The sequence below is a fragment of the Dermacentor albipictus genome, chromosome 8, assembly GCF_038994185.2.
Source record: "Dermacentor albipictus isolate Rhodes 1998 colony chromosome 8, USDA_Dalb.pri_finalv2, whole genome shotgun sequence".
NCBI lineage: Eukaryota > Metazoa > Arthropoda > Arachnida > Ixodida > Ixodidae > Dermacentor > Dermacentor albipictus.
This window is the reverse complement of record NC_091828.1, coordinates 135,792,501-135,819,697: the sequence shown is the minus strand read 5'-3', so window position 1 is coordinate 135,819,697 and position 27,197 is coordinate 135,792,501. Positions and strand designations below refer to the sequence as shown.

The 27,197-nt window shown below is 49.5% G+C and overlaps 1 protein-coding gene, 1 long non-coding RNA gene and 1 pseudogene across 2 annotated transcripts in view; 1 reads left to right on the top strand and 2 right to left on the bottom strand.

Moving 5' to 3' along the window:
* LOC139049197 (uncharacterized) overlaps positions 1-27,197 on the bottom strand; it is a 39,827-nt gene that overhangs the window by 5,021 nt on the left and 7,609 nt on the right. The window lies entirely within an intron of this gene.
* Positions 4,883-12,598, top strand: LOC139049194 (uncharacterized). The gene is made up of 2 exons (XM_070524557.1): positions 4,883-6,604; positions 12,410-12,598. The coding sequence occupies exons 1-2, from the start codon at positions 5,375-5,377 to the stop codon at positions 12,536-12,538; spliced, it is 1,359 nt and encodes a 452-aa protein (XP_070380658.1). The 5' UTR covers positions 4,883-5,374; the 3' UTR covers positions 12,539-12,598.
* LOC139049196 (uncharacterized) lies at positions 6,729-12,419 on the bottom strand (annotated as a pseudogene).

The window sequence follows — 27,197 nt, the reverse complement described above, 5'->3', positions numbered from 1 at the left end:
GCCCGTCAAGAGTCGGTGTCCACGCTGGGTCGACCTCTGGATTTTGTGGTGTTGAGACGTAACAAACATCTACGCCGCCAATATATTCGACCTGAGGGTGAACAGATGTCAGGTTGCCCGAAGCGTCAATGTTCGGTCGCGGCCTCGGGGATCGTTCTAGAAGTGATATCTGACGTCACACGGCAGCTCGAGGGCCCAGCCCTCGCCTCGTTATGTCCACCTTCCTGGGAATACACAGGCGTACACACACTCGTCGACGTTCCCGAGCAACAAGCTTACCGGACGCTATGATTCCCGTATCGCTTTACAATGTTCTACCTCTCTATCTGTCTCTCTCTCTTTTCTAGTCGTGATCAGCTCTCGGCAAGACAAATAGGTTGCCTATCTCAATAACGTGGTTAGCGATTCGTGCAAAAAACGTTCCCCAAAATATAGTCTGATCTTGTGGCCCCGGCCCAGCCCGTCTGCATTCTTATTCCGGCGAAACGCGACCATCTCATCCGTCTCCCGTTTCTTTCAGACATTTGCGTTAGCCATGCAAGAGGGCGTTCTCGAGCGCGAATTTAGTGCCTTGAATATCGCAACCTAGCTTTTGACTTGTCCATACCATGCAAAACCACTCTTTCTCTGCGGCTGATAAATGTCTCTTATCGCGATTTCAGCTTTCGACTGAGGTACCGCACAGGATGCGCTTCACTATTTTCGTTAATTTTGGCAAGGATGACACCCTGACCACGGTTGCTGGTGTCATACCAGAGAATTTATTCTCTGCAATAGTCTGGCGAGACAAGCACAGGTCGTGAGGACAAAACTTTCCTCTCAAGCAATCCACCTTTTTCAAATAATCTCCGCAAATTATCCACTTTCGTGCGACTGACGCACTAACATTTATTTTGTTATAGCGTAAGCTTGACACGGACAACAGAAAGCCCGTGGCACACACAGCGCTACTTTCAATAACAAGTGCAAACCAAGATTTAAAGAAACAGTCATCATGAGTAGAAGCAGGTGTGAAATGACGTACTTGATAATAGAAGCCAGACACATGTCAACATTCGGCGACGCATGCGTCAGTAAACCTTCCATTTCATTATCTTCAAAAGAGCTGAATTATCTTTGTTCGCGTTGAACGTGTACATGTCTGCGAATATGCGAGTTAGGAAACTGCCTACGTGTGGTTCCCAGTTTATATTTTTAGTTTATTTTTCCAAAAATTTTACACGTGCTGTATGACGGGTCGAGGGTGTATATATAGCGACGAGAGAGGACGAGAACGAGAAAAAGCTGTTGTTGAAAGTAGCGCTGTGCTTGTCAGATGTGCCTTCTGTTGTCCGTGTGAAGCTTGCGCTATAAGAAAATAAGATATGCCGTACCAACAAGCCCCTATTGCTATCCTCATCGGCACTAACATTTTCCCTCTCTTAGCCACAGAGGACCCGCACTAATGAAAAAAACAGAAAATGTTGCGTAAATTACGCGCTTCAAACTACACGAAGATTCGAGCTTATTTCTAAATGCTACTACGCAGTCTTCAAGCAGTACTTAAACTGCCATCTTTGAATAGCCGTGCGAGACACGCACTAACGCGTTACTTCTCTGTGTCCGAGCGAGACACAACTTAAAGGGACAGTACTAACATTTTATTAATTATGCTGTTAACAACAGCGCCTAATAATACGCGTCTTTCTTCAAGAAATAAAAAAAAAAAAACTCGCGACCACTTCTCAAAAGTGAACTGACACGTAAGCGCGCCACTACAGGTTTCTAACCGATAACCTAGACTTGGCGTAGCAAGTGTATCTGAAAAAAATTTGGTGCCTGTCTGCTTAAAAAAAACGTCATATCGAAAAACCAAAGTTTAACTAATTTATGCGCGCGAAAACCGTCTCCTTGGCCGTACTCGCGGCGGGCGCTGTCTGAAAGCTCTCGTCAAACTTGTACTGTACCTCTGTCCACCTGCCTTTCTGGCATTGCCCCCCGGAATACACTGCCTGGTATGACCACGTCGCGTTGCCTGACCACGTCGCGTTGCCTGTCCGCCGCGTTCTCCCGTGACATACAAGATACATCTAGAAAACAACTAAACGAGGGCGAACCTAATTGCACCCTGGCTTTTGTCCTCCTCCGCGCCGAACGTTGCTTTCTTTTCAACACGCGCTCTGACTCAAAACATTCTAACCGACAAACGCGTATTTCTAAATCTTCCTCTGCGCGCCCCACAGGATTCAGTGTCTTTAGACTTACTCGGGAGCGTTGTCTTTTATGCCACAATCCTGAATTTGCGATGCCTCTTTTTCTTGGCACTGTTTCTGCATGGTGCTCCGTTCCGAGTGCCTTTGTTTTCTTTACGTTGGCGGCACCTCGGCCTAATGAAGTTCCCGAATTTCTGTCTGGGAAATCAATTTCCCCATACGGCTTAACAATGCCTCCCGAGCTGGCTGTTTCGTCCTCTTTCTTCGCACTGAGTTCTTCCCCGTAATTGAGCGCCTGACTTTCTTCCTGTATTTCTGGAGGGAAAATCGGAAAGATTTCCTCCTCTGGCTGAACTACATCTCCCGAGCTAGCTACTTAAACCTCCTTTTCTGCTCTGTGTTCCGCGTCACAACACAGCGCCTAGCTCCTCTTTCTGAATTTCTGTCGAGGAAATCGGAAGGATTTTCTCCCCCAGCTTAACTATACGCCTCCTAAGCTAGCGGTCTCATCCTCTTTCTTTGTACTGTGTTCCACGTCGCAGCACAGCGCAAGGCCTTCCGGAATTTCGGTCGAGGAAATCGGTTCCTCCCGAAATTCCTCTGCGGGGAGCTTGTATTTAGCGAGCAAACCCGCCTTTACTAAATTGTACCTGCCTGCTTCGGCTGCGCTCAGTCCGACTACGACCTGTGCGACTTCTCCCGGCATCAACTCGAACGACCGCTGGTGAAATGATTGCTTCTCACATACGTTCAAAATGAATCAAGTAGAGACTGATGGCATCGCCTGCTTCGTACGGCTGAGCGAAACCGTGATTTCCACGCTTTGCGTTTGTGGTGGCGCCATATCCGCAATGCGCGTTATTCTCGTTATCTCTTGACTTATTTTCGCGAGCTCAGTTTCATGCTACATCTTCTCGCGCTCATTTTTTGCCTGCCTTCGTTCCTTCTCATGTTCAATATCTGCTTGCCTTTGTTCCATCTTGTCGTGCCACTCCTTCTCCTCCTCACTTTCTTTCCTATCACGCTCTTTTTGTTCAGCTCTTTCTACGTTCTTGCGCTCCATCTCTTCCTTTTTGCGACATATCGTTTCCAAGGCATCTATGCGCTCGTCCTCATCGAAACCCACTTCGTCAATCGCAATATGAATTACTGGCTACCTCAACCTATGGTTAATATCCATACCGAGTTCTGCTGCCAAGAGCAACAGCCCCTCTTTGTTTAACACTGTAACATCTATGCTTTTCGAGAGCTGACCACAACTTCCCCTGTATTACCCGCACACCCGATGGCGATCAGTTACAGCTAGTTGCCCGATAGAACCCTGTCCTCGTCGTCCGGCAAAACGTAGTCTCTCAAGCACTCACCCAAACTCGAGCTGCAAAGGCCGTGTCTCCCAGATACACGTTCCCAGGTCCACCGATCCCAGATCGTGGAACTGCTTTGCGCTGCTCTTCATTCCAGATTCCTCGAGTCGTCCAAGACTCCACGCCGTTACTGCGACGGTTGTGCCTCCCTGAGCCACATAGAGGAAGCCTGCTGATCCCGAATCCGCAGAAGTCGCTCTTCCGTCCGCAGCTTCCCTCGATCTACGAAGTTCGTGTCTTCCGGAGCGACGTACACCGGTCCACCGATCACAGATCGTGAGGACTGCCTTCTTTATCTCACCGCTGTCAACCAGTTTGTTGCGGCTTAGGGTGGCGTCAGGGCAAAGAATCCACCAAGCCCATCGACTGCTACGTCAGGTTGTAGGAATGAAGGAAAAATGATTTATTGGCTTAGTCACATGGCTTCAGTTACGGAAGCCCACTCCATGCAGGAGCACGTTAAACGTCCGAGTTCACACAGGACCCTCTGTCCCACTGTTGGAAAAGTCTCCGCCTTTAATACCGTCGTCTTCCCTAGACGAGTCGACTAGAGAATCTGAACTCTGCCCAGCAGCAAATCACAATTGCCGAATCCGTTGCGATATGAAGCCCATGCTCGCAACACTCCGCAGTAATCCCACCTCCGAAGCACGGTGGCATGGAATATGCGGCAGGATAGCAACTTGCAAATCCAAGGTCGCTGTCGTTGTTCGGTATCATTGGATGGGGGGCCCCCTTTCATGCTTAGTGCAGGCTGCCAGGTAATGGTGGGGTGGTGGCCTTTTGTGGTGTTGAGACGTAACACCCCTTTGTCAAGCGCTGGGATGTTCGTGTCCCTTTTCTGTTTAGGACGTCATTTAGCCCACCTGCGACTACGAGAAGGTTGCGTCCGTGGGCATTTTCCGCGAGCTTTGCTTTTGCTTGCTCTATGGATAGATGGATGAATGGATGGAGTAACTTTATTGAAACGTCCTGCGAGCTACGGGGCGCAAGGTCCCATAGAGCGGGCTACTCCCACGTTGAGACCGAAAGTTGTAACTCCCTGGACGCATCGTGGACTCGCTGGACAGCCCAGAGCTGCTCCGCCAGGTCCGTGCTGCGTAATGCGTCTTGTAACTTGTAACATTCGCTCTATGACAGCGCCGAATGTCCGTCCTGGAAATGTCCCTGCCGCCACTCTTTCGTCACCTTTCACCTTCTCCACAATTGTCTCTAGCCAGGCTTGAGTCGCCAACGATAACCACCCTTTCACTCTCCTACTTCCGAGACCTCTCCCTGTTTCCCCTTCTCACTCTTTTCTGTGTGATTTGTACTTGACAAGGGGCATTGACCTCTGCGTTCCTGCTTTTCCTTTGTGGTCGCACCAAGGTAGGCGCAGCTCTTTCACGGTGCTCCCTTACTTTGACAAGATATCGCATAGGTTGAGGAAGATAGGCGATAAAGTAGATGCTAAAGTTTTTTCTGCTCCGAAAAAATTATCAGTGCTCTGCAGGGGTAGGACGCCGCTAGGGGGCCGAGCCGACAAGACGGGATACACATGGGCTCCGAAAACTTTCCCTGATTGTGGCGAAAAAAGGCAGTTCTCGAGTCTAGAATTACCACACCTAACACAGGAAGGTAGACGGACTACGAAGACATCGGGATTATCCCAGGTGGGCGATTTTTTGAGCCACAAAGGCAGTTTTAATAGACTGCCACGTCGGCGGCCTGGCTAACCCTAACTAGCTGGGTCTACGACGCCACTGTTCCCACCACTCCGGCGGGAACGCCGCCTGACTCGGGTGCGGGCGGGCACCCGCTTCGCCACGAGACGCGAGGATGGACGTCGTAGAAGTGGAAGGGGAGACAATTTCCCCGGAAGAATATGACGACGAGGGCTGGATTGCGGATCACGAACACCGCAGTAACGTCAAGAGACGCCCAGACCTCGATGAACGATCCAAGAACATCGGAGACTCGCCGGTTTCAACGGCGTGGAAAACCACGAACGCACGAATTCTACAGCGACCAATGGCACCGAGACAACCGCAGCTACCGGAGGATGACTGCAAGGTCGTGATCCGCCCGAGAGGTGGGCTCGACATGGCGCAACAACGCATTGCGTACATAAAGGATGGCGTTCTGCTGGCAGCCGCATCGACACCAGAAAATGCCGGAGAAGATACGCTACGCATCAATCCAAGACAAAACACCATGATCATGAGCACGCCGAAACTGGATAATGCGAAACGCTACAGCCAGATACGGGAAATCCAACTTGGATCGAACACCTACAGTACGGCCGCTTACATTACTGCGCCGGAGAACACCTCCAAGGGAGTCATACACGGTATACCAGAATACGACACGTCTGAAGACGTTGAAAAAAGCCTGGTGAACTGCAGAAACCCGACTATACTACACGCAAGACGCATGGGACGCACCGATTCGGTTGTGATAGTGTTTAAAGGTACGTACGTACCACACTACGTGTACTACCGCAGAGCTGAATACCGATGCCTACTATATCGTAAGCAGTACGAAACATGTACCACCTGTGGCCGCCTCGGCCACCGAGCGGATGTCTGCCCGACACCGAACAGCAAGAAATGTCGCGGGTGCGGAACTCTCAATCCACCCGAAGATCATCAGTGCGAGCCAAGATGCTTCATGTGTGGGAAGGGACACCTCACAGGAGACAAAAAGTGCCGTGAACGGTTCAAGACCCCATATCTTCTCAGAAAGAGGCAGTGGAAACAACAACAACAGCAACGGAATGAACATCCACCACAGAAAGCTATGGCGGACAATCGCCCAAGTCGGTCCAGTGAGCGGTCGGGCAGCACCGAATCGCACAAGGGATCGACACGGACCAACAGCCACGGCAGCAGACACCGCGACAGGAGCCGCTCTAGTTCCTTCCCAAGACTCCCCGGTGGAGGCGGTGGCGGCCAGTCCCACTCCAAGTCCCGGTCCAGGTCCCGGCGCAGGTCTGAATCGAGATCGAGAGGATCCCCACTACACGGAACCCCGGAGGGCTCTGGCGGGTACGACGGCAACAAAACGCAGGTAGGCTGGGCAGACACGGTCTCCGGCGCTGCTTCTCCGTCTAATATAACACCTAAAATAGAAGGGTCCACCCTGGAGCAGGAAATGATCCAAATTAGAAAATTACTAGCGCAAATTACTCGTGAAAATGCTAAGCAGAGGGAGGAAATTCAACAATTAAAGCAAGAAAACGCTAGGCTTCAGCAGAATAGCACACATGAGCCAAGTCACACGCCTACCGCCAGTACGGCACAGACGCCTAGCCGCGAGTCAACGCCCGCTCTCGCGCAAATGACAGGGACGCCGCCCCACAAAAGAAAAGCCCAAGACGCGCCAGACGCGCAAAGCAGCGTCTCAACGCAGTTAGAAAAGCAAGTAGAGGGAATGTTTGTGGAGTTAACTAAGACGGTATACAACAACAATTCGCCGGGTTACAGGCACAGTTCGTGGAAATTATACAAAGAATAGAAGGCATTGAAACCTGATTAACAGTCGTTAAAAACGCGCAAAAGGACTTGAGGCCTGCGGGAGTGGGACCGGTAAAAGCGACCACCAAACCATATCATCGACCCGTAGTGACAGAAACCAGTAAAGTCACCGGGGAGAATCAAACAATTAAACATGGCTCCGCGTAATAAGTACATAATATGGCAATGGAACTGTCGCGGGTATCGCCGGAAACGGGGACACCTACAGCAGTTCCTAAGTAGCAAGGAGGCCCCAGACGTCATCGCCCTGCAAGAAACGGGGGGACTGGCTAAATTATCCGGTTACAAAGCATACGGTGCTTCCGACGAGAAGGCGTCTGTTACAACTCTCGTACATAGAAACCTTACGGTCATAGAACACACCACTGGCGTGACCGGTGTAGACCACGTCCTGATTGAAATCATTCCCACGCGCAAGGGAGAAGGAAGCCTTTTCATCTTAAATGTATACAGTAGCCCTCGACACAAGATGAGATTCGGTCCGCTTTTTCGTAAATCCTTAAATTTAGCAGAAAGAAATGCAATGGTAATTGTAGGGGACTTTAATGCACCCCACGCGGCTTGGGGATACCGTTTGGAGAACGTCAAGGGTCGTAATCTATGGCTAGACGCTCAGCAGGAGGGTCTCACTCTCGTAACGGATCCACAGGCGCCCACTAGAATGGGTAGCAGTGTCAGCAATGACACCACACCAGACCTAACTTTTACAAAGAACACACCTGATGCAAAATGGATAAACACACAAGAAAATCTGGGTAGTGATCACTTCATTGTAGCAACAACTGTACACGCAGGCCCATCACGAAAGAAAGGCAGGAAAATAACAATTGTCGAATGGGACTTCTTCCATAAAATCCGGGAGGAGGAAGCTTATGAGGTCATACATGACATCGATATTTGGACTAAAAAACTTCATCAAAGTGTGATACGAGCCACTAAGACAATTCCGGAAAAAGCAGGGATAGAGGAGGCGGACAGCAAACTCCTACATATGTGGGAGGCAAAAAGCAGCATGCAGAAACGCTGGAAGCAACAAAAACTTAATAGAAACCTGAGAAGGAAAATCGCCATGCTCAATAAGGAAATAGAGGACTATGCGAATAGATTAACCCTTTACTGCACAATTTTTTCTTTTGCCATAAAATTATTCATGTCGTTGCAGGGAACCATAACAATAGTTGTAATAATAAAAACAATATGTTCAGTGGACTTTTACAGTTTGTATTGGCAGAAAAAGGGTACGTTGCATATTTGCAACAACGTGCACATAAAGAAAATGTTGAGGAAAGCCCGGGTTATTGTGTTTCAAACTGTCACATTTATTTACATGACAATCAGCAAGGGGGAACACATGGTACAATAGAAAGCTATTTCACTTGCTTGCTTGAAAAGGTTGGTTCTATACCTTGAGCAGTAATCAGTAAGTAATGAGAAATGGTGGACTCATTTTGTAGTGTGGTACACAAAAAAGCAATTGCTCTTGTTTGTAGAACAGAGATGCACTCCACATTTAACGCAGTAGCTCATGCAGATTCCTGTGCAGCCAGGAAGCTTGCAGCGCTGCCGCTTCTTGCTGCAAAGAACCCAGTGACCAACCTCAGGAAAGCAATGAAAATAATGAGCACTGAGGCAGATATTCTTGTTGAGAAATAATACATGGTCTAGCCTGACATCCTGAGTTGGAGTTGATGGTCCCTTTTTTTTCTTCTCCTCAGAGGCTTGTTCTACTGACTCATTGCTAGGCCCACCTCGCTTTTTCAGCGCCGTCTTCCCAGCCTTGCAGAGTGATGCAGCCAGGTCCATCCTGAACTCAGCCAACGGAAGTAGCCTTTCAGTGTACTGATCGCGTTTTTTCATGACGTTCCTCTTGTAAAGGAACCAAGCATTTACAGCTGTCAAGTCAAGAATGTGCAGAAAACCAGGAAAATAATATTTTTTCGACCTCTAGTAGGGACAGTAAATGGAGATGAGGGAGTTCAAAAGGCCGACGCCTCCCATGTGCTTATTGTAGATGGTGTTCACTGCAGGGCATAGTATCTCACTCTGCTCTTTTTTTTTACGATTATACCTTGATCCACTTGTAGCAGGCTTTGTTCCAACAAATGAAGAGAGCAAAGTCACTGCTCGGGTATCTTGCTACCTTGTGCATGACAGCTCAATTCCATCCACAACCGCAACCCTCTCTTCAAAATATCCTCTTCCTTTTTTTTCATTTCTTGCTCGCTAGGTAGGCCTGGGCTGTCCAGCAGGCCAGGCCTACCTAGCAGGCCAGGCCACTAGCACAGACATAAGGGTGAAGCCGTAACGATGCGAGACAGCAGAGCGCGCGCGCGCTCACCCCGATAAAAAAATTCGGGCATTCCACCAGGCAACACATTTCACACACGATAAATCCAAACAGACTTACACTCGGGGTCTTCGCCACTCCCGGAAAGTTCGCTGTCTTGGCTATCTGACGGAATTTCTCGGCAATAATAACGTTTAGGATACATTTCTAGTTCCAGAACAAAAATCAAACCCAGTGAGCACGTTGTTGCAAATACGCAACGTAGTAAGTTTCCGTCGCGAGAAATAAACTATTGCGAGAAAATAATGTTTTTTGCCATCTAAACGATTAGGAGGATGTGTTGCAAAGCTTAACATTTTTTTTCCACAGGTTATTTCGTCCAGAAAGGCGTTTATGACTGGCAAAACTTACCTGTATAGCTACGTGCTGGCGCGAGCAGCGTCCACAATATTTGTTTGGCAATAGTTGCGCAGAATGAACACAGAGAGCAGAAAATAAAGACGCGTTTTTCAAACTATTGTTGCAGAAATGCAACATCGTGTACAGGAAGAACCAAATGAACTTAGATTTTGTTTTTATGGCCGTTTATCGGTATGTTGCATATATGCAACAAGGTGCAGTAAAGGGTTAAGTCGTCAAAATTGGGAGGCCACGTGCAACGCCATGGAGAGACAGATAGGGCTACCTAAAACCTGGAATTTTCTGCGTTATCTTTTAGACCCGGAAAACAGCAAGTCCACACAACGACACTGCCTGTACAATATAATTCACAGATACAAAGGCACGGAAGAAGAACTTTTACAGGAACTACAAAAGCTATACGTAGGAAATACAACCAAAGAACAACAACATCCGTATACCGGTAAGGAAAACCCGTATCTTGACAGCCCCATAACCGAGGCTGAAGTTCGAGCAGAACTCATCAGGCTCAACACGAAATCCACGCCAGGCCCGGATGGAATCACCAACAAGATCCCGAGAAATCTCGATGATGAATCTATCTCGGCCCTCACCAAGTATATTGACACCTGCTGTGAACAGGGTAATATTCCACGTCAATGGAAAACCGCCCGGTTTATAATGATTCCAAAGCCGGGAAAGAAACTTCACCTTGAGAATCTCAGGCCTATATCGTTAACGTCGTGTGCTGGCAAGCTCATGGAGCACGTCATCCTCACACGTCTAATTACATGGAAGATAACGGCCTTTTCCCGCACACCATGATTGGGTTTAGACCAAAACTGTCTACACAAGACATTATGTTGCAAATCAAACACCAAATAATAGACGCGGGACCTCAAACACTAGATACAAAAGCTATCCTTGGTCTTGATCTTACGAAGGCCTTTGATAATATTACCCACAGGGCTATTTTAGAAAACTTACAAGGACTAGGAGTGGGCCAACGAACCCACGCGTATGTTAAAGACTTTCTCTCTGACCGTGTTGCGCAAATCACAATCGGTGAAGTGAAATCCAAAGAGATAAAACTCGGAAGCCGGGGCACACCACAAGGATCAGTCTTATCTCCCTTTCTTTTCAATGTAGCTATGATTGGCCTGCCAGCAGAACTAGAAAATATAGATGGATTACAGCATAGCCTGTACGCCGATGATATCACCCTTTGGGTAACAGGTGGAAGTGATGGGCAGATTGAGGAAATCCTCCAAACAGCCATACATACGGTTGAGAAATATGTCGTGGATAAAGGATTGAGATGCTCGCCGCAAAAATCAGAATTACTTCTATACCGACCGACACGCAGGGGCCGTAAGAGTTCTACGGGTAAACCAAACATCACGCTTTTTGTAAATGGCAACCAAATACCTATTGTCGACAGCATTAGAGTCCTCGGGACTCCACGTATCAGCGAACGGTCACAACGGGGAAACAATCAGAATACTAGAAAACAGCGCACAACAAACAATGAGACTAATTAAGAGAATAGCTAATCGCCATTATGGGATGAATGAGAACAATCTGGTACGACTAGTCCAGGCTTTTGTCATCAGCCGCATAGTATATGTAACCCCTTACCTAAATCTCCAAGTAGCGGAAAAGACAAAAATCGACGGCATCATTAGACGATCATTCAAACAAGCCATAGGTTTGCCGATAAACACATCGAATGACAGGCTCCTAGCCTTAGGTGTCCACAACACGCTCGAAGAACTCATAGAAGCCCATACGATAGCGCAATATGAAAGACTCTCACAAACACCAACTGGCAGACACATACTTAACAAGCTTAGAGTAACATACGCATCACAGTATGGCACTAAAGTAGACATTCCCCACGACATAAGGAAGCAGCTTATTATCCCACCGCTACCCAAAAACATGCATCCCGAACACCACAGGGAAAGGCGGGAGGAAAGGGCAAGGGCTATACAGAGGAGATTCCAACGCTCTCAGGACGTGGTGTACGTCGACGCGGCAGAGTACACGACTACTCAGAATATGTGTATCGTTGCAGTGAACTCGGAAGGTGAGCGTACGGTCAGCGGATCTATTAAAACTAACAGAGCCGTGGTGGCTGAGGAATCGGCCATTGCTCTCGCAATGGCTTCCACACTGGCCACGATAATAGTCAGTGATTCTAAAACCGCCATTTTAAATTGCGCAAAGGGGCGCATCTCGCCGGAATCACAACGTATCCTGGCAAACTTTCGTGGTGAGCGGGTTGTCCATATCATCTGGGCGCCTGCGCACTCCTCTCTCCCCGGCAATGAGGCGGCCGACACCGTGGCTCGAGGACTCACAAACCGAGCCACCGGGGCGCCGCGGTTGGGGCTGACAGGGGACCGGATGGTTGGCTACAGGGAGATAGCTAATCATTACAGATTGGGGAGGGTGCGTTTTCCTCCCGCACACCCATCACTTAATAAGCAGCAGGCGGTGGCATGGCGCCTCCTTCAAACAAATACATATCCGAATCCGGTGACTTATAATCATTATTACCCAGACCAATATTCGGTCAATTGTAAACTTTGTCAAGGAAGAGCGGACCTGGATCACATTATCTGGGCCTGCCCTCGGGCGCCCCGACAGGGCCGAAAAATTCAGGATCGGAAGCAGTGGGAGACCGTGTTGCTCAGCTCGGCCCCCGAAGACCAACTTTTGGCTGTCCAGCAGGCCGAGGATGCCGCTAGAGCTCAAGGGCTTCTGGCCGCCATCTAGGCGGGGTTGGCCCCCCCACGAATCTGCCGGCTATATAAATAAAAGTTATTTCTCTCTCTCTCTTTCTGCTCTGCAGGCGTGGGAATGCTCATGCCACACGACGAAATATTTCCACCACTGACCATAGGAGGCGTTTTGGAGCATGCGCGCTGGGTGTAGTTTACATGATTCCCCTGCCTTGCGGAAAGAAATACGTCGACCAAACGGGCAGATGCCTAAATGAGAGATTGAAAGGACGTTTTTATAATGTTCACACAGGCATTCAAGGTCCTTTTGGCATTCACTGCAGAGACTGCCCTCGTGTCCCTGAATTTGAAAAATGCGTTGTAATCTCCAAACACCGCGAACAGCTCGCCCGTGAAATCATAGAGGCTGACAAGATACAGCGGCTGGGTGAACTTTGCATCAGCATGCCGTCCATCGCCCTCACCAAAAACGAAATCGAGTATCTAGATGTGGTGCAATAGGGCTGCATGAGATGTGCGACATCATGCAAACGTTTTTTTTTTCTATTCGCTCATATCTCAAGTATATAGTTCTGGCGGTTTCACAAAGCTTAGTTGAATTCAGAGCCTTGTCCTATTTTCTGTCCTTGTCTTTTGCGCTGTGCGGACATGTCGATAATAAAACTCGTTGCTTTTGAAACATCTGTGGCACTGTGATTTAGCTCCTTCCTATTCACTCACCTTTTTAAGGAACCTACTGGAGAAAATGCCGCCAGTAACAGTAATTATGTTGTCTTAAGACATACGCCACTCCTAGAGTTTAATGTGTGACACGCTGGCGCTTCAGCTGCGGCGAGTCGCAAGCTAATCCTCTACCTCAAAAGAAAAACTGCTCGCGTATAGCGGTCGAAATGCCAGACGTTAAAAAAATTCAAACATTCGCGGCCAGCAGCATAAGATCTCGACATCACTTCCATTTTCGGGTGTGACGCCGTACTTCTTTCTTATTTTTTTTTTCCAGAAGTTGTCCCCACGAGTCACAGATGGCGACGGTTGCCACAGGCCGCCAATTTCTTGACATTTGGTCGCCTATGTAAGCTTCGTTAGCAGTTTCCATTTTAGTACACTCTAGTTTACATATACCTCGTGCATGGTGCGCCGTTGCGCGCCAACGCTTCTAAGTGTTGGACACGCAGAATGGTTGCTTGCTGGGCTAGTTGAGTACAACCAAGGTAACAGCGCTAAACATAAGGAAGGGACAACGATAGAGACCGAGTGAAAAGAGAGACTGAGTGAACTGAGCGCTCTTTTCACTCGTTCTCTATCGTCGTCCCTTCCTCATGTTTCACGCTGTTACGTTAGTTGGACACGCTTCCGAGAACTCCGCACGTGGCCTCCCGAGACAAGAAGCGTGGCGCGTCGGTGCCTGGGAACCCTGTGCCCTCGCTTGCCGCACACCCAGTGCCAGATACTCAGTGACCCAAGTTGGCGAAACGTTCACTGAAGAGCGGCACATACCCAGTTTATTCATGGCGCAGCTCACTAAAGCATTGGCATAAAAGACGCTCACTGAAAATCGGCACATGCCCGGTGCAATTTTGTCACAGCATGCTAAAGCATCGGGTAGCTGTACTACAGGAACCCTTGTGACGTGGGTTTGATTTCGCATAGCATAGGAGAAAATTAAGGCGCCTTCTTTGTCATTGTAGAGCGGCACATTCTCAGTGACCCATACCTAGTTAACCCAAGCTTGCGTCACAAACATTCATTGAGGTGCGGCAACACCTGTTAGAACATACCCAATGACCCAAGTTGGCATCAAAGTGCTTCATTAAAGGTCCCCTCACTAGGTCTGGCCATCTTGAGCTGACAAGCACAGAGCATACATTGCGCGATAACAATCGTGTCTGCAAAGTATTACAGCCCTACGCGCCGCGGAAAGGACTGAAATTTCAATCCGAACTCCGTTTCCCTCTTCACTCGCGGCGAATCCGCCCGGAGAGGGTCGGTGACGAGACGGGCTCCTGCGCCTGCGTAATAGTGTCCGCAGTGTGACGTCGCTCGTGGTGACACGTGACTTCGAGAATTATTCAAGACATCTGTTATCTGTGCGATCTGTTGCTTGAATTGACGAATTGAAGTTTAGAGAAATAATGTAACACACAAACAGAATGCCGGCGTGTTTCTTGTTTTACTTCGCACCGAAGCCAGAGAGATGTACTTCCGCTTCGTCTGCTTGTTCCCATGGTCGTGCGGTCACGTACGCAGGTACCGAAACTATGCCATTTTCTACCGTGTTCCAGCGCCGTGATCACGCTCTGCGATCTGCTTGTTCTGCCTCAGTATTCGTGTAGCACTGAATTATACCGCTGGTCATGTTTCCTTCTGCACAGCGCGCAAAATTGTGCGCTGCGCGAACAAGGCAACTAAAGCCCCTAAGGGACTTTAGAGACAACTAAGACAACTAGAGACAACTAGAGACAACAGCTCGCGCGCGACGCCGTCGGCGAAAACGCGTAGCGCCGAAAAAAAAAAAGCGTGGAGCAAAAAAACAAAAAAAAATTAATGCGGGGCCTGTGGCGTATGCGTCACGCGATCCTCGAGGTCCGGTATGGGAGAACGCGGGGATGAAATTTCGCTTGCGTAGGCTAAATGGGGCGAGTGGCGAGAGTCTTGCTTGGCAGTGGAGCCCGCCTGCTGAAATCATGGGTTCGCGGCACCGAAATATTTCTATCTCGGCTATTAATGAGCCGATTTGAAAATTTTTTGCGGGAGAACGCTCCCTAGAGGACACGTAACAACTTCCAGCGTATAACCAAAATTTGCTATGGGGCCTGGTGAGGGGCCCTTTAAAGGCCGAGTAGCTTATACAGAGACTGAGTGGCTCATGCCCAGTGCTCAAATTCGGCGTCAGAGTTTCTACTAACAGCGGTGCCATCCTAGTCTCGCATTTAACGTGACCCATGAGGTGCGAAATAGGTTCGTTGAATAGCGGAACGTATACACACATTGGCACGCAGTCAGTGATCCGAGTTGGTCTGACGGTTGGTTTCGAAACTTGTTACTTCAGCACAGCAGCCCGATACGCTAACTATTCGACCATGGACTACACAGTGGCCCAGGTAGGGGTCATTAAAAATGGTACAGCCTCCCTACGCTTCTGCCACCGTGCTGAACTTGGTTCCAGAACGCACGAGTTGCAGTTTTATCGCGTAGTTTTAGAAAAAGATATGGCATACCTTTGCACAACTCTTCTCCGTACAGGAGAACATACAAAACTGGTAATGTCCTTTTCCACACAAGTTCCTTTTGGATAATCTAAGAGTGCCTTGAAAACACAAAACGAGTATACTTGGTAGACTCAGCGGTTGTGCTAGGGTGAGGGCTGGAGTTATCTAGGGAGTGGCAAGATAAGAGTTAAGCCTGTTCCTCTTAAACAGCCCGCCTTGCTCTTAAAGGGAAGCTGAAGCGGTTTTCAATTTCAATAAATTGCTGGGGTTGGGAAGGGTGAACAATGTGCGCTAGAGTTTACAATTTTAGCCACATTGCTCTGCACGCAATTCTATTTGACGCGTGTTTGCGTTCTGTACCGGTACATTGCGCTCACCTCTATACGTGCGAACTTTCGGGTCAGGTAAGGGCTCAAACTTCGTCACAGCGGAGACCGGCATAATCTTGTGCCGTTGGAAAGGACAGGATAAATGGGAACATGGTTTTCGTGTCAAGGGCGAGTGGAATGGCCAGGGCTGCGTTGAAGGCCTGTGCGGGGGCTCATCCCACGCCTGAGGCTGCTGCGACCAAGGTAGAGGCCAAAGTTGGGGTGAGGCGAGAGGGGAAGCTGCAGGCAACATATGGTGCGATAGCTGAAAGTGATGTGAAGGCCAGTACCCATGGGCGTAGTGAAAACAAGCGTTTGGCCACGCTTCTGCGGACAGCTTGGACCACGAAGTAGACGCTGGATGTGGCACAGACCAAGGGTTTGGCCAAGACTCTGGATACGGATTGGCTGAGGGGCTCTGCCACGACTCGGGATACGGCTTCGGCCAAGGACTATGCCACGGCTCGGTATACTGTTTCGACCAGAGGCTTCCACACGGCTCTTGATACGGTTGCGACCAGGAACTTGGACATGAATCGGAATATGGCTTCGACCAGGGACTCTGCCAAGGCTCGAGATATGGCTTCGACCGGGCGCTCTGCCACGGCTCGGGAGACGGCTTCGACCCGGGGCTCTGCCACGGCTCGGGATACGACTTCGACCCGGGGCTATGCCACGGCTCGGGATACTGCTTCGACCAGGGGTTCTGCAACGACTCGGGATACGGCTCCGACCAAGGGCTCTGCCACGGCTCGGGATACGGCTTCGACCAGGCGCTCTGCCACGGCTCGGGATACGGCTTTGACCAGGCGCTCTGCCACGGCTCGGGATACGGCTTCGACCAGACGCTCTGCCACGGCTCGGGATACGGCTTCGACCAGACGCTCTGCCACGGCTCGGAATACGGCTTCGACCCAGGGCTCTGCCACGGCTCGGGATACGGCTTCGGCCCAGGGCTCTGCCACGGCTCAGGATACTGCTTCAAGGTGCTCTGCCACGGCTCGGGATACGGCTTCAACCAGGCGCTCTGCCACGGCTCGGGATACGGCTTCGACCAAGAAACCTGCCATGGCTCGGGATACGGGTTCACCCACGAGCTCTGCCACGGCTCCGGATACGGCTTCGACCACGAGCTCTGCCACGGCTCGGGATACGGCTTCGACCAAAGACTCTGCCCTGGTCCGGCAAAAGAGCTGTACCCAGGAACTGACCATGACTCGGCAAATGGTTTGGACTGAGGGATTAACCATAATTGTGGCGATAGTCGGGACCACGATACGGATGAGGAATCGGACGACGGCTCGAGTGAAGACTGGGCTGAATGGGCGGGAGGAAACCATAGCGATTGCTGTGGCGATGGAGAAGAGGGCTTTGCCAAATGAGTGTGGGGCGACGACTGGGACCATGGGCTGGGACGGTATTCATATGACGGCTGGTACCATGGCACAAGCCATGGCTGAGTTGTTTGTTCTGACCAATGCTCTAACCAAGGTCCTGGAGTTGGTTGAGCGGAATCGGTAAGCAAGTAGCAGGGCGACTCTTGGGTACAAAGCATGGCGCATGGAGCGACGCAAGGGGAGGGCCATGGCACAGGCCAGGGTATGGGCCTCGGGCTTGAAGCGGGTTCAGTGACGGGCGCAGTTGTAGGTACGGATGTTAAGGTAGCGGTGTGGTAAGGAGTAGATGCTGCGTAGACAAGGGAAGAGGCAGCTTAGGATAAAGAATCGTAGCGTCTAAAATTACACAAATGAAGTTGCCACTGTTCATGAGGTCTATTGAATTCATATGACAGTATCCATGATGATATGCTTCTGTATTTACGGCTCTATGAAATTGGCTTAATTTAGTGGCGAGAATATAGTGAACGCACTTTTTTGTTCTAATTTCGTTCAGTGGCCGAATAACTGCTACTCATTATATTTTTATATCATTTTCGTGCTTTTAGTTCTGCTTGTCCTACAAAAAGATGGTGATGATGATTGAAGCTTATTGGCGCAAGGGCATCTAAGGCCAAAGAGCGCTAGGACATGTGTTTTGGTTAAGAAAAATTGTGGGTTTAGTGCTATTAACTTAAAATAGAGGCTGTATAGAGGCCTACACGTAAGACAAATCTATAAATACTGGTGGATGAATTCTAAAATTACGGAAATAAATATAAAGTCTTAAATGTATTGTTTATAGGCACACATGATAAGTTATAGCGGATTGCCCGAGTCCCTTGCCGTACAATGCTTGCTTACGCAAGAAGTGCAAGAGAGCTCAGACATACTTTTGTGCATCAGATTGTGCCTCACCTGTGAGGCACATTCTGATGGTTAGGATGATATGAGATGATGTCTAGAAAGTTAACTTCTGCAAGATAATTAAGCACTCTTAAAGTAAAAAAATGCATCCTCTGATAAAAACATTGAGGGATGGGGGGTATATGATTTGAGTAAAGTTCCCTAAAATGAGTCACTTGCTCTCGGTGAAGTTGAGGACATTGACTGAGGACATGTAGGACGGTTAAGTTCTCACCGCAGCGTGTGCACGTCGGTGGGTCAGTTGCAGTCAAGAGGTATTTGTGTGTGCCGTGTGTCCTATTCTGAGTCGTGCCAGTGTGACTTCGGTTTGTCTATCAAGCTTCAGTGGGAAAGATTTGGTTAACTGCGGTTTAAGCAGGTGGAGCTTATTTTCAATTTGCTTATCCCATTCAGCTTGCGAATGATTACGGAGCGCCTTTCGTACCACAGGTTTCATGTCCACACCAGGTATCCAGCTTACATAAACGGTATTCCGATGAGCCGCTTGTCCAGCATTTTTGTCAGCCATTTCATTGCCTGCGATCCCAGAGTGGCCTGGCACCCAGCATACAACAAAAGCTAGGTTTTGTTTATACGCTTCGTGAATGTTTTTATGGAGAATGTTTAATACAGGGTTTCGGCTTGCTTTGCCACAGGACAGGGCTGTGACAACGCTTAAATAATCCGTGTATATTATAGGCTTTTGTATGTTGTGCTGTACTATATGCTCAACAGTTATCAGAATACCGTACGCTTCTGCAGTAAATATGCTGCTATGTTTATGTAAGGTTTTATAGTTAAAGAAGTTTGGGCTATGGGCTGCACATGATACCGAAGTTGCAGACTTTGAAGCATCAGTGAAAAATGCCATAGATTTCTACTTGTCTTCAAGGGCCAAGAAATGATGCTGGATGAGGGAATTTGGACAACTCTTTTTGTTAAGTTCTGTAAAGGATAAGTCACAGGAGACTGTACATTGCTCCCAAGGTAGGATGGGTTCAGCATTGTTCCTCTCCTGCAGATCTATGAAATCTACTTCGAGTTTTTCTGCAACAGATTTTACTGCTAACAGGAACGGCGGGGCATGTGAAGGCCTATTTGAATACTACTGACATGTGGACTGATCACTTACGAGCGCTTTGCATGGATGTTGTTTTAGGGACATGGTTCTTATTGCATAGGTGACTCCGAGATATGTACGCTGATAATCCAGTGGCCATTGATCCGACTTTGCATAGAGACTTTGGACAGGGCTCGTACGAAAGGCACCAAGTGCTAGGCGGAGCCGACTGGTATACAATACATCCATAGTCTATGCGGGACAACACAAGGCTTTTAAAAAGAGATAGGAGACAGTGTCTATCTGTTCCCCACGACTGGTGAGATAAAATCTTTAAAAGGTTCATAGTTTTAAGACATTTCAGCTTCAAATGTTTTATATGCTGCATGAAGGTTAGCTTAGTATCGAAGATGACAGCCAGAAATTTTACTTCTTTTCTATTTATCAGTCTTCTCCCATGCATCGTAATGCAAGGGTCCGGACATACCCATCTTCGTCTAGAAAACAGCACACAGGAAGTCTTTTCTGCACTGAATCTAAACCCGTTTTCGTCTGCCCATTTCGTGAGCCGATTGACACAACTGTATCTGGCGTTCACATATTGATAAGTTGCAAGATTTAAAGCTGATTTGGATATCGTCCACATAGACAGAATAAGACACCATGGGTGGTATAACAGAGCGGAGAAAGTTCATTTTGATTATAAAAAGTGTGCAACTTAGCACTCCTCCCTGTGGTACACCGTTTTCCTGAATAAAAGTGCGTGATAGTACATTACCAGTTCTTACGCGGAACTTTCTTTCAGATAAGTAATTTTGCAAAATGTTCAGCATACTACCACAAATTCCATAGGACGACATGTCTTGCAGAATACCGTATCGCCAGGCAGTATCATATGCCTTCTCAATATCGAAGAATACAGATAGACAGTATTGGCTGTGTACAAATGCATCACGTATATATGATTCAAGGAGAACAAGATTATCGGTTGTAGACCTCGCTCTTCGGAAGCCAGATTGGCGAGGGTACAATATACCATTATATTCCAAAAAGAACACAAGGCGACGGTTAATAATTTTTTCAAATACCTTGAGTAAGCAGCTAGTGAGTGCAATTGGTCTGTAACTGTTAACTAAGGAAGGGTCTTTGCCGTGTTTGAGTATTGGTAGGACTATTGCTTCTTTCCAAGATGAGGGTATATGACCAGCAGCAAATATCTTATTGTAAAGGCCTAAAATGCAGTTTAGGGTCTCATAGGGCAGATTGTTGATTATTTCATAAGTTATTGTGTCAGAACCTGGAGCCGAGCTGCCACAAGAGCCTAGGGCAAGCTTGAGTTCATGGAATGTAAAGGTCTATTGTACCCTTCTGATTTGGACGCAGAGGAATATTTTCTGCTATTCTTTTATGGTTTAAAAACTTTTCAGAATAATTTTCGGAGCTTGATACTCTCTGAAAGTGCTCACCGGGAGTGTTTGCTTGATCTTCTACTGTATCGCTAGAGCCAGGAATGAGAGGAAAAGGATTTGCACGTTGACCTTTCAGTTTACGTACCCTGTTATATACTTTAGTAACACCCGTATATGAGTTTATGGAGGATACGTAGCGTGACCAGCTTTCTCTTTTGGATGTTCGGCGGATGCGGCGGCCATTTGCTTTGCACCGCTTAAATTCTATTAGGTGTTGTGTGGTTGGATAGCGTGAAAATCTACTCCATGCTTTGTTCTGGCGTTTCTTTGCAGTTTCGCAGTCTCTGTTCCACCACGGCTTTGGATTGACTTTATTTGTACAGGACTGAAGTATGCAGTTTTTAGCAGAACAGAGGATATGTTCAGTGATGTAGCTCGCCAGTTCCTGTACACCTAGGTGGTCCACATCTTCCAGGCACAGTTTACATATGTTTCTGAATTTCGACCAGTCTGCACTATGAAGTTTCCACTTTTTGGGGTAAGCTGGTCCATCGTGCCACTTTGTTGTTTCTAGGAGTGTAGGGAAATGATCGCTCCCATATGGATTACTGATAACTCTCCATTCCAGGTATGGAAGAAGTGACGCTGACCCTATGGCTAAATCTATACATGAATACGTGTTGTGTGTGGAACTGTAAAAGGTTGGCTCTGCCTTGTTAAATAGACAGGCTCCGGAAGAAAGAAGGAAGTTCTCTATTGCCCGTCCTCTCGCATCACATATCGAGTCACCCCAGAATGTGCTGTGAGCATTGAAGTCTCCGATTACTATATAGGGTTCGGGAAGCTGGTCAATCAGCTTTTCAAATTCTGCAATGTCAAACCGTTCATCAGGCGGTAAATATATAGAGCAAATAGTTATAAGTTGGTTGAACAATATAGCCCGAACAGCCACATCTTCAAATGAACTTTGCAGTGATACATGCTGGCATGCTACTGACTTTTGGGCTATGATTGCCACCCCACCTGAAGAAGAATTACCATTATTGTAATGAAGCAGACGCGCCCCTGTGTATGTGCCGTCTGAAGAGGAAGACGAAGGGCCGTGCCGTGATCTCGAGCGACCCCGTGCTTCGGACAGCCCTTGCAGTGCCTTGTTTTGCCTAGCGTTCCACAACGTCGTGAACGAGAATAAACCTCATCGCATTTGGTGGAGGTTGCTGAGATCCTTCGCCTCGTCCTGGAGCTCCGCACTCGAACCCTGCCAACAAGATCGCCTTGCACTATGCCTGATCCCGCCACCTCGTTGCCCGCCCCACCGGCTGCCACTGTCATCTGCGCCGGCGTCCCTCGTCAGCGCGACCCACCCATTTTCAGTGGGACCGCCGAACACGACGTGGAAGACTGGCTCTCATCGTACGAACGTGTAAGTGCCCATAACCGATGGGATGACCAGTCTAAGCTGACCAACGTGCCGTTCTACCTCGCCGACGTAGCCAAACTTTGGTTCTTCAACCACGAATCAGACTTTACAAGCTGGTCCGCCTTTAAGACTCTGTTTGCAGAGGTGTTTGATCGCCCAGCTGTGCGTACGCTACGCGCTGAACAGCGTCTACGCCAGCGCGCACAGCAGCCTGGAGAAACATTCCCCAGCTACATCGAGGATGTTCTCGATTTGTGCAAGCGGGTCAATCCCAGCATGTCAGAGGATGACAAGATCAAACACATCCTCAAGGGCATCGAGGACAGCGCATTCCAGATGTTGCTGGCCAAAGGCCCAACTAGCGTATCCGTCCTCATTAACCTCTGCCAGAGCTTTGACGAGCTGCGCCGCCAACGTTCCATCGCCCGCCAGAACATCCAGCACGCCGATTCCGTCTCCAGCATCGCGGTTTCTACCGAATTCACCAACTCGACCCTCTCGCAGCATATCACAGATTTTATCCGTGAAGAGGTGGCCAGGCAGCTCTCGCTGCTGCCTCACAGTGATGCACCTACGGCAGCTTTGCCTCCAACGCTGCAGGAAGCCATCCGAAATCACATATCTGAAGCGCTTCCTGCAGCTCCTACAACCCCCCCACCCAACCCTATGAGTGTGCCGCTGGCCCATACCAACTTTGCCAACCACCCTACGTCGCTGCCGCTCAGTTATGCAGCCGTGGTTGCACGGCCACCTGCGCAGACCGCTTCCTTTCCATCGCCCATGAATCCGGCTTCATTTCAAGTTGCCCGACCGTCACCACACTTTTTTCGTCCCACCGAGACGTGGCGCACTCAAGACAACCGGCCTATCTGCTTCGCCTGCGGCATTGCTGGCCATGTGGTACGCTTCTGTCGCCGCCGCGCCTCAACTGCGTGTACCAGCTTTGACAGGCCCCGCTACGCACCACAATACGCCGCCACGCCTCCATTATCACCGCGACGTCTCGACACTGATCGCCGGTTGGAAACTCGGCGTTCCCCTTCCCCTCGTCGGCGTTCGATTTCGCCCCTGCGTCGTCGAGTTCCCACTGAAGAGGGAAACTGACTGCTGCAGTTCCTGAGGCAAGAACTGCAAATACGTCGATTTTCTCAAGACCTCAATCTTCGCCGCAAAATGTAATTACCGTTTTTGTAGAGGGAGTACCAGCAGTGGCACTAGTCGATACCGGAGCAGCCGTTTCCGTCATTCACGAGGGCCTTTGCCGCAAGCTACGAAAAGTGACTACAGCTCGCTCTGGCCTGGTGCTCGCCACTGCCAGCGCGCAGCGAATCCACCCTTCAGCTGTATGCACGGCCCGTGTCGTCATCAACGACGTTCTGTACATAATCGAGTGTTTCGTGCTACCATCGTGCTCTCACGACCTCATCATTGGTTGGGATTTCCTGTCACGTCATCATGCTGTCATTGACTGTTCACGTGCAGAAGTGTCGCTTTTACCACTATGTGAATCACTGCCGACCAGCTCTCCTCACTTTGCCGACAAACTCACTGTTGATGCCGACACAACCGTACCTCCTGAGTCGTCGATGGCTGTTGTCTTGTCGTCTGATTCCGCATCTGACGCCACCGTAGTGTTCACGCCGTCCGATGTGTTTGCTCAACGCAAGGGCATTGTTCTTCCGTTTGCCGTGCTTACTGTAACCTCTGGCTCAACTGTGATGCTGGTCACCAACTACTACCAGTACCCGATCAGCCTACTGCGTGGAGAGACGGTAGGATACTTTCAAGCGGTCGACTACGTCGACGACTTCGATGTTCCTGCCGCCTCCCTCCGTCACCTTGACGCCATCGCTTCGGTCTCCGGCTCATCACCTTCAGTGGGTTTTGACAAGGCCATCGACCCTGCACTTTCCCCATCTCATCGCCGCCAACTTCTCGCTCTCCTTCACAAGTTTGTCTCTTCTTTCGACTGTCATCAGACGTCACTGGGCCGTGCCACCGGTGTTTCTCACATCATCGACACTGGTTCCCACTCCCCCTTGCGACAGCGCCCGTATCGTGTCTCCGCCGAAGAGCGCCGAATCATCACGGAGCACGTGGACGACATGCTTCAACGTAAAGTCATCCGTCCCTCTCAAAGTCCTTGGTCTTCACCTGTCGTATTGGTGAGGAAAAAAGATGGCTCCATTCGCTTTTGTGTCGACTACAGACGCCTAAACAAGATAACGAGGAAAGACGTTTATCCTCTGCCTCGAATCGATGACGCTCTCGACTGTTTACAAGGCGCAGAATACTTCAGTTCCTTGGATCTGCGCTCCGGGTACTGGCAAGTTCCCATGGCCAAGCCTGACCGTCCGAAAACCGCATTCGTTACACCCGATGGCCTCTACGAATTTAACGTCATGCCCTTCGGGTTGTGCAACGCGCCTGCTACTTTTGAGCGTATGATCGACACCATCCTTCGTGGCCACAAATGGAAGACCTGTTTATGTTACCTCGACGACATCGTCGTCTTCTCAACCGATTTTCCGACGCACCTCGCTCGCCTGCATGACATTCTGACCTGTCTCGCCTCTGCCGGTCTACAGCTTAACCTCAAAAAGTGCCGCTTTGCTGCAAGCAAGCTAACCATATTGGGTCACGTTATCTCAAAAGACGGCGTCCTCCCGGATCCAGACAAGCTCCGCGCTGTTGCAGAGTTCCCAAGGCCCACGTCTATCAAAACCCTCCGAAGTTTTATTGGCTTATGTTCTTATTTTCGTCGCTTCGTACGCAATTTCGCATCCATCATGGCGCCTTTGACAAGTTTACTTTCCGCCAGTAACGGCATAGCAGCATGGTCACCTGAATGTGATGCAGCATTTCAGCAATTGCGCCACTTGTTGACCTCACCACCGATTCTTCGCCACTACGACCCTGATGCTCCCACGGAAGTCCATACTGACGCCAGCGGAGTTGGCCTTGGCGCGGTCTTAGCGCAACGGAAAGCTGGCTATGATGAATACGTCGTCGCTTATGCGAGCCGTACTCTAAAGAAAGCAGAATTAAATTACTCCGTCACAGAAAAGGAGTGTCTAGCGATCATCTGGGCATTAAGCAAGTTTCGCCCATACCTTTACGGCCGTTCTTTCGCCGTTGTTACTGACCACCATGCCCTTTGTTGGCTTTCTTCCTTGAAAGACCCGTCTGGACGCTTGGGACGTTGGGCGCTTCGCTTGCAAGAGTACGACATCCGCGTCATGTACCGCTCTGGTCGCAAGCACTCCGACGCTGATGCGCTCTCTCGCTCCCCACTGACGCCTGATTTGGCGTCGTTGTCAGCTTCCTCGTCCACCCTGTCACCGTTCACCATCCCTGACATGCTCACAGAGCAGCGAAAGGACCCATCCCTTGCAATGTTACTCGACTACCTTGCTGCTCCGTCTGATGTCCCTTCGACACGAGCACTACGTCGCCAAGCAACCCACTTCTCAGTGCGGGACAACATTCTATATCGCCGAAACTACATGCCCGACGGACGCAAATGGCTCCTCGCTATACCTCGTCATATGCGCTCTGACGTCTGCGCGTCTTTTCACGCTGACCCCCTAAGCGCTCATGCCGGCGTCCTCAAAACTTACACAAGGTTGCGTCAGCGCTATTATTGGAGAGGCATGTACAACTTTGTGCAAAAGTACATTCAGTCTTGCACTACATGCCAACAAAGCAAAACACCTACACAGCGTTTCACAGGACCGTTGCAGCCGCTGCCATGCCCGTCTCGTCCGTTCGACCGCGTCGGCATCGACCTCTACGGCCCGTTTCCATGCAGCGGGCGTGGAAATCGGTGGATTATTGTCGGCGTAGATCACCTTACTCGCTACGCAGAGACTGCAGCACTGCCAGCAGCGACCGCCCGTGACGTTGGTTTTTTCATCCTTCGCAATTTTGTCCTTCGCCACGGTGCTCCCCGAGAATTACTGAGTGATAGGGGCCGTGTCTTCCTGTCGGAGGGCATCCAAGCCCTCCTCGCTGAGTGCAGGATAATTCATCGCAAATCGACCGCGTACCATCCCCAAACCAACGGTCTTACCGAGCGCTTCAATCGCACACTTGGCGACATGTTGCGGATGTATATTTCATCCGACCACTCCAACTGGGACACCGTACTCCCCTTTGTTACGTTCGCGTACAACACCGCGACGCAAGCCACCACCGGCTTTTCCCCCTTTTTTCTTGTGTATGGCCGTGAGCCATCATGCCCTTTGGACACCATACTGCCGTACCAACCTGACGCTACAGAGTATACTCCGCTTTCCGAAGTCGCCAAATATGCTGAAGATTGCCGTCAGCTGGCACGTGCCCTGACTAGTGAGACTCAAGAACGTCAAAAGACAAGACATGACCGTGCTCATCAACCACCGCCCAACTTTGTTCCTGGTTCACTTGTGTGGCTTTGGATACCAGCCAACATTCCTGGCCTTTCTTCCAAACTCCTGGCGCGTTATCACGGTCCATACCGTATAATCGAGGCCACTTCACCGGTCAACTACATCGTCGAGCCGCTCACCGTGTCACCAGACCTGCGTCGTCGTGGGCGAGAGACAGTACATGTCAACCGCCTGAAACCGTACTACGACCCGCTCATCTTCTCCGCGCCCTGAGTCGCCAGGATGGCTACGCTTAGCTCCCGGGGCATTGTAATGAAGCAGACGCGCCCCTGTGTATGTGCCGTCTGAAGAGGAAGACGAAGGGCCGTGCCGTGATCTCGAGCGACCCCGTGCTTCGGACAGCCCTTGCAGTGCCTTGTTTTGCCTAGCGTTCCACAACGTCGTGAACGAGAATAAACCTCATCGCATTATTTCTATCTTTACGGAAAATGATGTACTGTCTTAAGAAGTTCTTGTGTGTAGACATTAAATGTGTTTCTTGAACACAGAACAGTCGTGGCTGATATTCCCCTAGC

Coding starts and splice junctions, on each gene's coding strand:
- LOC139049194 (XM_070524557.1), top strand. CDS start 5,375: ATGGACGTCGTAGAAGTGGAAGGGGAGACAATTTCCCCGGAAGAATAT. Junction 6,605..12,409: donor ACGACGGCAACAAAACGCAG/GTAGGCTGGGCA, acceptor GCGCCCCGACAG/GGCCGAAAAATTCAGGATCG.